The sequence below is a fragment of the Aulonocara stuartgranti genome (assembly GCF_965226115.1).
Source record: "Aulonocara stuartgranti genome assembly, chromosome: 4".
Lineage (NCBI taxonomy): Eukaryota > Metazoa > Chordata > Actinopteri > Cichliformes > Cichlidae > Aulonocara > Aulonocara stuartgranti.
In genome coordinates this window covers 3,094,835-3,108,026 of record NC_138942.1, presented here as the reverse complement: position 1 = coordinate 3,108,026, position 13,192 = coordinate 3,094,835, and the positions used below count along the sequence as shown (strand labels likewise).

Here is a 13,192-nt window from a genome sequence, read left to right as displayed (position 1 = left end):
AACAGAAAACTTCCTGGAAGTGTAACTCTGTCTCCTCTAATATGTAAACACAATGCTAACAATAGAAGACTGAATCTAAATTGAATTCACTGATGTTAACAGGAACTGGATAGGTCATGTGACAAGCAGCTCAGCTGAGTTTAGCATAAGACGTTAGTCGTATTGACTCAGAAACACTTTCACATAAAATATGAAATGTGGGCGACAGACTTACATGTGTCCTCCCAATCACCCCCCGACTCCAGCACTGCTCATTCCTAGCGTGCTGACCTTTACATAAACCTTTCTGGGGAGGAAAAATACATTTCTCCCGTTCCCTGGAAGAACAACACTGCACTCATTTCACAAAAATTTGTCTAAGAAGTGTGAGGCAATCCATTTCGTGTGCTCCACTTTCTGTTGCCTCTATTCTCTGAAAGCTGAAAATCAATTCCACCTTTTGATTTCCTTTTTACCAGCCTTTGTATTGTACACATGCAGAGGCAGCCGGCCTGTTACATTCATACATCATCTCTGTACAAGCAGCCTCACAGTTTTTAGGCTGCTGCCTGGCATTACACGCCTCATATTTTTTTAACTTATTAAAAAAACCCTACATCACTACAACGCTCTTATCGGCCAGGCCTAATATGGAACTTGCCAAGAGTCATTGTTCAGCTGTTTCCACAGATGTACAACTCAAAGTCATTTGGAAAGAGCAAGAGAGTGAGTGAGAGAGAGAGCATGACAAAAGAAAGTGGAGACAGAAAGAAAAGGGCCCTGAGAATGACGAGAAGTGTTCCTGTCATTGCCGTTATCTGCAATTTTTTAGCTGCATGCAACACTTACAAACCCTGAAAGTAGAACCTCACCACTGAAAAGGATTTAACTGGAAAGATGGATCCAGTTGCACTTTCCCGACAGATTTTCTGTGATATAAACAACCAGTTCTCTTTCCAGACAATTAATAATAGAATTAAAACTCTCATGACAGTGTTTGCTATAAATTAAGTTTCCCATTCCTTATTCTTGCTTAGGTGCTGCGTGAAACACAAACGTCTTTTTACCGATGTCTCAGATGAATGAACAATGAAGATTTCACAGTCTAAGCAGCCACAGGCAAAAGAGTTTCTTTTTTTGTTTCACTCATCTCAGTACGTTCTCTTGTAAATTGAAATTCTGAGTGACTAAATGCCCAAGAGTGGGATGATACTATAACAGTGGACTGATCGATATGACTGGCAGGAAAGAAGAATAACCGTGAGGTCCAGGGAGACCTGAGATATTTGCACTTTTCTGTCGACGTTCAGTTTTTTTCCATTTCACTGTGACAGGCTTTACTGACTGGCATGATGAGATAGGATTGCCCCCCTTCCTGCATAAACAGCAGAGATTATGTGGGAGGAAAAACATTGTGTTCAGACTGGCGCTTTTTTTTTAGCTCTCCAGGAAGTTGATGACATTTACAGAAGCACAGTCAAGTGAACTAGAAAGAATTTTGTTTAAATATCAATAAGCTCACATTTGTCCCAAATACCTCACTGCCAGAAGTAAAACTCAAGTGGAATCGTTTCATCTACACGAAACAAAAAGGTGCCGACTATTTTAAAAATGTGTCTAGGTGATTGATGTAGATGGAGACAACTGAGATACATTGCTACTTTGACCTACACTCAAGTATTAGGTTTACTGTTTTAAACTGGCAGAAATACAAAATAATTGCGACCACGTGCAATAATTTTACAGTCTCGCTGCCTTTGAAACGGGTGCTTTAAAGACGGTGATCGGGTCTGCGACTGTTCGCAGTCAGCTGCCGTCTTCGAAGCAATAACACGGAGTCAATCTGCGGTTAGTTGGATTATTAAATGATATTAAGTTGGCAGTTACATAAAGTGGCAAAGAGTCCAGAAATTCAATAACTCCTCCACAAATAGTGACATAACTCCTGAAGGACTGCGATTTAACTGAGAAATGCTTTTATGTAAGAACCACAAAAAGTTGAGTCGAGTTTCATGTCGCAAGGAGACGCAACGCAGATGGATTGTGTTCATGGTGCAGACTGGATCAGACTGACTGTGAAGTATCTGCAAATTGAGCAACAATTTGCAAACATGTGCCAACGTCTCTGAATGTGACTGCAGGTTCGAGTCAGATCGCTATCAGAGGCCAAATGTGATTTGTCCTGTTTTGTGCCATTGGTCTAGGGCAGGGGGTGTCCAACTCCTGGCCCCGAGGGCCGGTGTCCTGCAGGTTTTAGACGTTTCCTTGATCCATCACAGCTGACTTAAATGGCTAAATTATCTCCTCAACATCTCTTGAAGTTCTCCAGAGCCAGGTAATGAACTAATCATGTGATTCAGGTGTGTTGACCCAGGGTGAGATCTAAAACCTGCAGGACACCGGCCCTTGAGGCCTGGAGTTGGACACCCCTGGTCTAGAGTAACTGAGTCATAAGGGGGCAGGAAAATCATTCATCGCGACAAAGAAACATCCCTCAAAGCCGCTGCTTTGTTTAAACAGATCAAAACTTGTCTTGTTGGTCATTTTCTTTCACTTGGTCCTTTGTATTTGAGATGTGATCATCCAGACCAGGGTCTGTGAGGGCTGGATGATGACTCTGGTCTGTCTGGTTAGCCGACCACATCCACACAAGTCAGTGTTTTGCAACAGGAGATGGATTTGCACGCCTAGCACTGGGCGTTGCTGAGTTTCACTAACCTTAGCTCACTTGCCTGCTAACAACGTCATTAGCCATTAACCTGAAGCCACATCAGTTTTCATTTTGACCTCCTTGTAGCATTTGTGCTGGAGTCTGTGTTGTGCTGGGAGGCAGTCATTCGTTTAATTAGTGAGTAATGGACTCCATTTCTACCTCCCGGTAATTTATTGTTGCTCACTTTGGATTTTCACCGAAGCAAGAATGTTGGGAAAGGTCTCACTTTCCAAGTCAATCTGCTCAAACACTGGGAAAAGTTGCATGTAGCACTTTCAGAACAAATCTTAATGACCATGTTCAGTTTTGTGTATGACTTTGTCTCTGCTTCTGAACATCATTTGTTGCCAAATCTACCAGGACCTGCATGTGTTTGCAATGCTGGAGTTTGCCAGATGACTCCGCACTGGTGCCGAGTTTGTTACCAGATTTGTCTGCGCTGCCATCTTCTCTGTGAATCTGCAGCAATCCCTGTTCAAATGAGCGAGAGGGCAGATTAATGTCGTTGTTGTTTTCTGTTTGACGCTAGGATAGAATATTCTTCAAAGGTTTTAGCCAAAACTGTTGCAAACGAGACAGGGAGCCACACTACAATTTAGCAGACGTAGAACGTGCTCTGGATTGAAAGCTGGTGTTTCTGGACTTGACTAATTCTTCATGTTTTCATATTGCCAGAGTGAAACGGAAATATTTCACCGCTGCTGATCCTCTACACTGGCCACGGTGTGTACTCTGGTCCAATGACAGCTGGGAGGGAGAGAGGGAAAAATGGATGGATGGATGTTTAAAATGTTTTAAAGTAGCACCTGTTTACATTTGGGTTTCTGGTCCAACTCTCAGAAAGGTCATGCTTCTCTGGGAGTAAACTAACTGCAGCTGCTTGTATCTGTGAAACTGTGAAAGTCTGTTTGCCATTCATTTACTACACTGTGGCACGAAAAACAGCATTTAAAAATCAATCTGACGTGTCAGTGTTTGTGGTACACTGGGACCAACCGGTCCAACGCAACATTCACTCCTTATTTGTGAGGCTGATTAAAGGAGGGTGAGTCAGAAGGGCCAATCAGTGGAGCTGAACAGGTCACGGCTTCTTTAAATAAGTGAGGCTGAAATGTTTAATTTCTGATCTTTATTATGTATTCAGCTTGCTCGTGAATGCTCATTTCCCCACAACATCCAATTAAAATTAGCTCCCTGGTAATAAAGCGGGGGTGGAATTGCTTTCATTGCATTAGATGTATAATTGTGCTCTCTACATCCCCAGTGACAAAAAAATCAATTTCCTCTAAACTGTCCAGGAACTAAAACTCTGCTCTCTGCGCCGGGACCAGACGCTCAAATCGCAACATGTCAAAACAGCACATACAGTTAGAGGATTGAGGACAAGTGTATTAAGAGTGGAGACTGAGGGTGTACACCCCACCCCTGGCATCGTTGCCCACCTCTCAATTTTAAATACACGTAGACATTGAGGGCTAGCAGGAGGGACCATGCGCTTACCTGCTGCTCTCTGGCAGGTAGCTCCAAGCCCTCCTGGGTTTTAAATGCACCTTAGAACACACATGCATCAACATTACAATGAGCGGGTGGAGGGAGGTTCGGAGTCTTCTCTCACCCGCGTTCTCTGCGACCTGCTGGAGCAGGGGGGCTAGGACTAGGAGGAGGAGTTGGCCGTCCGACTGCGGTCTGGAGTGTGGAGCCTTCCTGCTGCTGCGGAGTCGGGGCGGTCTGCCTCCCCCCACCGCAGGGAAAAGGGAAACACCACCTGGGTCTGGGTGCAGTTCCCCCCTCCAGGGGCGGGGGCACCTAGACCCGGTTTGTAGAGTACACTTGGGGAGTGTGATCGTGTGTACAGCGTCTCTTTATGTCTGTCTCCACGTTGGTTGAGTGTGGAGTAAGTGCATATGAGAGCATGAGGGTGGGAATGGATGTTTGTATCTGTGTGTGCCTGTATGTCTGTGTCTATATGTCAGGTTGGGTGTCAGGCGCCACCTCTCTGGGGACACCTCAGGCCCTCCAAGGTTTGGAGGCCTATCTCCACCCACCACCACTTCCCCTGCCAGTGGCGGACCCCCTCAGACATCGGTGCGTTGGTGGTTCTTTGTGTCCGGGGATGGGCGTCCAGGTACACACCGGCTCACTCCTTGGCGGCCGCTTATCGGGGCCTGGAGCCTGGGGCTCGCTCGGGCCACTTCGGAGGTGGGGTGCCCCCGGCCTCTCGGCCTGGGGCTCGGTCACTCAGGCGCAGCTGGCTGCCGGCGGAGCTCACGGGCGCGTCACTGCAACTCCCCCTGGCTTCTGCTCCGCGGCTGCTGAGTGAGCCCTCATCTGGGACTCTCCTCAGCTCTTTCCGGGACAGTGGCGCAGCTGCCCCTCTGTTGGTCTTCCTTGGTCTCTTGTGTTCTGGGGGCCTCTGGATGTCTGGAGTTTTGATCTCCTCCACACCTGCTTCACGCCCTGGAGGACGGGGCTGTGGCCCCCCCACACCCTCTAGCAGATTATTACATGAAGGAACCTTTTAAAAAAACAAAAAACAAGCGCGTCCATGCTCACAGGTGTACACACGGGTGATCACACCCACAAACTACACCCTTTTTGGCTCCTACCTCAAAGCACACTGTGTTCTGTTGATCTTATGTGCTGCACAATAATGTTTAACATTTAGTATTTACTGTCATATTCCCATATATCATTGTGATGTTGTTTATTCTATTACTCTTGTTCTCTTCTGCTTGCTTTCTTTTTTCTTTCTCAGCAGGTGATCCAGGTGATTGATATATGCATTTTTTTTTTTCTGCCCGTTCTGTTGGTTTTTGTCTTTTGCCCTTCTCCCCCGTCCCTCTTCTCAGCTGTTTCTCTTTCCCTCTTTCTTTCTCCCCTTCTTTCCCCCAGTCAAGTCTGTCCCGTATTCAGTAAGTGAAAATAAAATAAACAATAAAAGGTGAATCAAATGGACCATTACGGCAAGGCTGGGATGGTCAGTTTGGTAAAGTAAATCCGTTGGGCATCTTTCTTTGCCTTTAGACAACAATTCTGATGCAAAAGAGCCAAACGGGACAGGCCAAAAAAAAAAAAAAAAAAAAAAAAAAAAAGAGTGGAGACTGAGATAGACGGGGTTACGCACTTCTGTCCTCACAGATGCACGAGGGGCTTATTTTCTCAATATTATACAATTATTTTTATGTAGTTTTGTGGCTCGGCTAAACAGATTTCCAGGATCCTCTGGAGTTTATTTATGTGGCTGTTCCCCCAAATCCATGTTTATTTCTGTGCCTCGCTGCTGTAACAAATCAGAACCACAGAAGCCATCTGGAGTTTGGTGCAGGGATTTTTCACTGCTTCGCATTAATCCACTCCCCTCCTCTCTCTGTACCTTCAGGTGGGCACCTATGAAATGGGGATCCTGCAGATGAGATACCCCGTCTGGCCGCGGTTTGGCAGCTACTTAGAGCCCGTGTCAGATTACAGGCACCTCACAGTGGCCACACTGGAGGAGCGGCCCTTTGTCATTGTGGAGGCAGTGGACCCCGTGACTGGTACCTGTGTTAGCAACACCGTGCCCTGCCGACGACAGTCCAATAAGACCGAGACGTAAGTGAAGTGGCTCCAAAGATTCCTATTAAATCTTTCATTTTTCCTGCTGACGAGACAGATGTTGCATTTTCAGTGCTATCCTAATTAACGCTCACAGGGTGGAGTTAAAAGCTGAAAATCAGATGAATAGCATCACATATCATAAGTTGATTAATTACACATTTCACATTCAGTTGTTTTGCAAGCCAATTACTCCAAACACTACAGGGTGTAACCACTGGGACAGGAGGCTAATGTAGCAGATGGGGAATGGAGTTTGTAATAAGAATATCGCTGACCAACAGAGTACGAGTTCGGACAACAGCTTGCAGAGCGCATTAAGCTAACAGCCAAGTTTAACCTTGGCCTTATGGCAAAGTTACATGTGAAATACATTTTAATTAGCTGAAGTCAATTTGTACTTTAGTCGTCACCCCGTCAACTGGGGTCTGTGCAGAGAACAATATCATACTTTACAGATTTTTTTATTTATCTTCCCGATTTCATTTTTTTATACAATCTGCGTCCTTCTAACGATGCCACAGACAGCACTGTGCAAAAGATTTATGCAGGTGAGGAAAAAATGCTGTAAACAAAGTGTTAATCATTTATTTTCATCAATCAACAAAATGCAGCGAATGAACAAAAGAGAAATGTTTGCTGTGACCACCCTTTGCCTTCTTCTAGGTACACTTGCACACAGTTTTTGAAGGAACTCGGCTGGTAGCTTGTTCCAGACATCTTGGAGAACTAACCACAGATCTTCTGTGGATGTCATGTAATCCTGACACACTCGATGATGTTGAGATCAGGGCTCTGTGGGGGCCGTACCATCACTTTCAGTACTACTTGTTCTTCTTTATGCTGTAGATAGTTCTTAATGACTTTGGCTGTACGGTCGGGGTCGTTGTCCTGCTGCAGAAAACATTTGGGGCCAATAAACGATCATTTACACTTCTGAAAACTTTCTTTGTCTACAGCATTTTTTCACACCAGCCTAAAAACTTTGCACAGTGCTGTATATTAAATGTTTTCTGTTTCTTTATGGGCAATTCCACCTACAATTTTGGGCAACTTTGATTCTTACAGTAAATTATTCTACTCCATGTATGTTAAATATGTTGGCAGGATGAAGGTGAAAACGTCTAAAATAAAGTCCAAGACAAGGTTTATATTTTCATTCCCTTGTACAGATTTGAGCTCGTTAACTTTGATCTTGTGTAGAAGTCATCGGTGACTCCACATGTTTATTACTAGAAAGAGATAAATGGACCGGTTCTTACATGAGGGTTTCAACTCAAAGCGCTAACATGCTTTTTAAACATGCTGTTGGTTTGTTATCAATTTGCTAGGCAGCTGCTGTTGTGTCTTTATCTTCAGGTGCCATTTGGTCTCCCTGAATATACGGCAAGAGCTGGTCAGGTCATTTCAACATGTGTTGATCATCTCAGCCACACACACGTCTTATGTGAACCCACTTTACCGCACAGTCCCACATGCACACTCACATGTTAACGTGCCCATTTTAATTGATTCTGTGACTAACTTGAGAGTGCCATTAGGTGTGAGATTAAGAGACTCTTCCTCTGCCATTAGCGCATGCATGACTTCTTATCACTCAATGGTGAGATGCTCATTAGGCTGCTTGGCCACAGTGCAATATCCCGGAGATCACTCTGTGACCCAATCAGGGAAATGTACGCGCTGCATGGAGGGGTATCAATTAGATGGGACGATTAGGCCATGTCATCAATCCCGAACACCTAGAGACTGATATTGGTGTTCATTAGTGGGGGGGGAGAAGCACAGGCTATTATCCATTACTGACAATGGCGTTAACGACATGAAGGGGATGGAAGATGAAGATCACGTCCCTTCAGTGTTATGAAGCGCTGGAGTGCTTAATCGCTCATGCTGACCAAATCATCCTGCCAGTACAGAAAGAGCGTAATTCCTCTTGTCAAACAATGAAACGTTTTCACAGAGCCGAACAAAAATCCAAGGAAAAAGAAGACGGAGGCAAAGAGGGGTCCAACGAAGCATCCGGCACCAATGAAGGGTGACTAGATGGACTGTGATGGATCCTTGAGTACAGACACACTGAGGACTTCATCTATAGGTTTTATTTATCATTCATTTAGTCTGAATTGTCAGAGACTGGTGAGAGTGGCCACCTGAGTGATGTCTTCAGATTGCCCGTTCTGCCAATTCAAAAGTAATCCCTTTGCAACACTAACAAAAGACAGAGCAAAGCAGCATGCGCTTATATTCATGGAGTATTTGGAAAGGGAATGGCAACAATGTAGCCATCATTGTGACGTGTGATGTGTCTTTGATCCATCACAGCTGATTTAAATGGCTAAATGACCTCTTCAACGTGTCTTGAAGTTCTCCAGAGGCCTGGTAATGAACTAATCATTTGATTTAGGTGAGATCTAAAACCTGCAGGACACTGGCCCTTGAGGCCTGCAGTTCATCATCCCTGACCTAAACTATCAGATGTCCACTTCAGCTACAAAACTATGCAGGAATATATTTATACGTGGAAAGGATTTATTTGGAATAAATAAGTCTAGAGTTAGACTGATCTGAGATTTTACCGCCTAGCCAAGAAGAATAAATCCATAATGCAATTAAACATCGAGGCTGCAGAGCAGAGCGAGGACTACAGTCAGCACCTGCAGTCTGAGATTGTGGAGGATTGTGGAGGAGAGCTGCTTCTCCACAGATATCCTCAGCTGATTGCATTGTTCGGTCCTCTCTGACACACATGTATTTACGTGTGTATAATCTCTAACCCCTCAAACAGAAAATCTACATCTGTGTAAAATACTGACCAACTGGAGTTAACTTATTTTCATACACTTCTCTGTATGAGAAAACACTTTTAGAACTTGCAGGTTACACACATTTTAATATGCATTCCCGATAGTGGTCGGCCAATTTCCCCCTCAGCCTCTTGAAAGCACCATCTTTCTTTATCTGAATCTCGACAACAGTTCCAAATTCCCCTTCAGCACTAAACATGATTACAACTCAGACCCATGTCAGTGCTTTCTAAATGAGAAGCCACTGGTCATGCAGATTCTCCGTTTCAATCCCTCAACCCCTGGGCCATGCACGCAGCTTGCCAAGCAGACCATCTGTGTGATTCACTCACGCGTCCTCAGAGAGGCCTGACAAACAGACACCGGCGTTTGTCAGGACTTGGCAAAAGCAGCTCGCAGCAGTTACCACGAGCTCTTCCTTTTGAGTCGCGCACGTTCTCCTGTCGGATCAGAAAAATCTCGCTTCCTCGCTGTCTTTGAACAGCAGGGAGCTGGTTCTACCTCAAAGCACTCTGGCAAAGACTAATTCAGAGTTAATGCCCTGGTGAAGGGTAGTATTGACCTGAGAAGATAATGTCATCACACATTAGCTGCATTCGATGGGAGTTAGATGATAAGATGATTTCATTAAAGCTGAGACTGAGTGCAGCAGCAGATGCGCTCCCGGAGCCTGAGAGCCAAACGATCTATACGCAGTACTAGAAAGTTGCACTAAGTAAATTTACACATTGATGGTCTCAGAGGATAGTGTAGTCTCAGCACTCCCTCATATATACAGTGTGTTTACCAGCTCACTGCTCAGTCACAGTAGGAGTCCTTGTCATGAACAGAGCTGCCCCATGAGGTTGTTGAGATGTCTTACTGAAAGGTAAAAGCCCCCAAAGACCACCAGGAAACCTGACCTGCTTCCTTAATCCTCCACCTTCATTAAAAAAGCTCCCAAAACTCCAAATTTAGGATATTAAATGACAATCACGTTTGTTTTTCTACAACTTAATGAACTCTAAAAAGCGGAAGGCTCGTTTCATCGCTGCATCTCAATACGTGATTTTCTGTTTGTTTCCTTTTGTGGCCCACGAGTCCATAAAGCACCTTTATCTATTCAGTGATATAAAACAGATTAGAGCTCGCTCACTCCACAGGGAACCCCAACCATAATCGAATTTTTGGGGAGGGTAATGCAGGTGTATTCATAAAGTGAAAGGCTATTTCAAAGTACTGTCCAATAAGCCTAAAAGACATTTCAGTAAAGGCAAAATAACTTGAGGTACAGACGTAAAGGAATTAAAAATAAGAGTGAAGAAGAAACTTGTCAGATGAGAGGTAAAAGGTCCAGTCGCTTTCTTTCCAAGCTCCTTAAAAGTACAAGCGTTTTTTCAAAGTTTGCTTTGCTGCTTCTGCACCTTCAGCAGGTGATAAACTGTATCAAACTATACTCTGTTATTTATTTATGTGTCGACTGCTGTGATGCAATTTCCCAACTTCTGGGATATATCAATTATGTCTTATTGTTGTCTTCAGATTACTATCATCATTATTATGGCGATCGTGGCTCAAGAGTTGGGCGTTCGCCTTGTAATCGGAAGGTTGCTGGTTCGAGCCCCGGCTCGGACAGTCTCGGTCGTTGTGTCCTTGGGCAAGACACTTCACCCGTTGCCTACTGGTGGTGGTCAGAGGGCCCGGTGGCACCAGTGTTCGGCAGCCTCGCCTCTGTCAGTGCGCTCCAGGGTGGCTGTGGCTACAATGTAGCTGCCATCACCTGTGTGTGAATGTGTGGATGACTGGATATGTAAAGCGCTTTGGGGTCCTTAGGGACTAGTAAAGCGCTATATAAATACAGGCCATTTACCATTTATTCTCTTTATTAAAGGTTCATAAGGTGGCTATTAACCAATCAGTGCTTCAAAAACAGATTTTTTGGGCGGGACACGGGAAAATAAAGATGTTAGAAGAGGATCGATGTGCACTTAGTGAGGCTTCCTGACTCAGCTGCAGCTGTCCGACTTCCATGTTGGAAGTGTTACAGTTCCAGTGGAATGGTCAGCAAATCCATGTGTACAAATGACAGGCAGCCTGGTTCATGAATGGGTGTATCAGGCTGTTTAAAGATCACCTACACCTAAAACCGCTGTGTTTCATCATCCCCCAAAATCAATTTCAGCTGGAAAACTGCTGCCGTGTTTCTCCTCTCTCTATCTTTACTATTAGTTTCCACCAATCCCCACTGATCCCCCTACAGAAAAAAAAGACATTTACATTTTAATGTAAAAAATTACATTAAAAATGCAGAAAACAACAATAATCTGCACTTAAAATCTTCCACTATTAAACAACAACTATACAATAATTGTGCACCGGTGTTTTCCATAGATGCGGATTCTGTTAATTCTGCTGCCAGGTGGAGTCAAAGACAGTGACACTGTCACAGGATGTGCTCACCAGGATGCCAATGAGACAGGAAGTGCCGGGCTAACTGGTTAAACTTTTAAAAATATAAGTGAGGGGACAGTCCATTAGTAAACCGATTAAACCTCCACATATACTGTATGTAAAAGTCTGTGTGTGGGGAAAAACCGAGCATGGACATGTTTCTGTCTGTTCTTTCCTCTCCATTATCTCACTTCACAAATCCTCAGATATTTTGTCCTGTTTCCTCAAAAAAGCAGATTCAGCATCACCAAAAGCTCTGCAAACTAATCTAATTTAGCCCAATATTTAAGAAAAAAATCACCTGGGGCAAATTTACAGCTCCTTTAAGAGGTGAAGACTTGAAGAGGTTCTCAATGAGAGTGATGAGTTTAATTTTCTCAAGAAGGGGATACGGATGGAAATGAACGTGCACACGGGGAAAAAATGGCACATACTGTCACCATCCATAGAGCACCATCAAAACAATATTCCAAGAATGTCCACAAGGAATAAACTACCTCTGTCTCTCTCTCTCACACAAACACACACACACACGCAATGATTCCCAAAGACCCATTTTAATGCGACTGGCAGCTGATTTAAGGCCCAGCCCTGAACCCTGGCAGCTGGTGAGACGAGGGATGTTGGGAGCGCTGTGTTTACTCGGGGTGTACTGTGGCAGCCTCGTTTCCCTCTAAAGTGTTTGTTTGTTTCTGTTTGTCGTGGCTCTGCTCCTCCTCGCAGCCTCGCCTTTTCGTCTCATTGACTCCCCGTCCTGATGTGTGGGTGCAGAGTCCATTAGACTGAAGGTCTGGGGGAGGTTAGGGGTGATGTGTCATTAGTGCTCTCTGCATTGCACCCATGGCTCACTACTTTGCAGCCACATTATCTCACACTGCCCACCTCATGCACCATACGGGATTGCTCACTGAAGGAAATAATCATTTGATGGTAGAACGCCACATTCTCCAACACCAAATAACACAAAATGGATCAAGTTTGTCGGAAATTATCTCCCATACGGCCAGTTTCACTCAGAACAATTAGAAACAGATCCTACCCACACAACTGTGACTCAATTGTTGGCAACTTTTTCACAAATGCCTCTTTTTCAGAAGCACTATCAAACACGCACAATAATAAAGGATCCAGGAAAATCCTGTTAGCGAGCACAGCGGCATCAGCAAACCCTTCAACATTCATTCGTCTTAGTTTGACTTCATCTTTTTCTTCTAATATCCTCGCACCACTAGTTTAGCAAGCACTTGGTTTTTGAGTTTTTACATCAATAAGGGCACAACAAAGGCAGGCAGATTTACACCCACAAAACAGAAAAATGTGGACGAAACAGGTCGTCAGGAGAGATCCGGATTGGGAATTTAGACGACTGGATTACAAAACTGTTGAGTGGAAAACGACTTCACCAGTTGGGGTCATTTTATGTAGCTTATTTAGCAGCAGTTAGTCTAGGTAAATAATAAAATTAGCAACACAAGTTACGTGTTATTTTCTTCTGAATAAGTGGGAGAAAATGGATGGATGGATGCAAACAGTGCTGGCATGATCAGGCCTCCAAGCGTCCAGTGAAACTGAAGATAACAGGTCATGTGGATGGGTAATAACCAGTTTGCAGTTTTGTCACTAACAGAGATGGGTGTAAACTGATGACTTACTTCAAGAAATAAGTAAT

At 44.3% G+C, this 13,192-nt stretch overlaps 2 protein-coding genes across 11 annotated transcripts in view; one reads left to right on the top strand and one right to left on the bottom strand.

The window, feature by feature from the left end:
- Nucleotides 1-13,192, bottom strand: part of LOC309704605 (uncharacterized protein) — a gene marked incomplete at its 3' end in the record, with an annotated part of 144,331 nt that overhangs the window by 111,480 nt on the left and 19,659 nt on the right. Inside the window, exon 5 of one of the 10 annotated variants that reach the window (XM_082529870.1) lies at nucleotides 7,158-7,180. The exons of 8 other annotated variants lie outside the window; for them this stretch is intronic. Of the gene's footprint in view, nucleotides 1-7,157; nucleotides 7,181-13,192 lie in introns of those variants that run through there. One more of the 10 variants, XM_082529869.1, reaches the window with a different exon arrangement.
- Nucleotides 1-13,192, top strand: part of grin2ca (glutamate receptor, ionotropic, N-methyl D-aspartate 2Ca) — a 77,772-nt gene that overhangs the window by 48,237 nt on the left and 16,343 nt on the right. Inside the window, exon 6 of the mRNA XM_082529840.1 lies at nucleotides 6,072-6,283. Coding sequence (XP_082385966.1) covers nucleotides 6,072-6,283 — 212 coding nt within the window. The remainder of the gene's footprint in view (nucleotides 1-6,071; nucleotides 6,284-13,192) is intronic.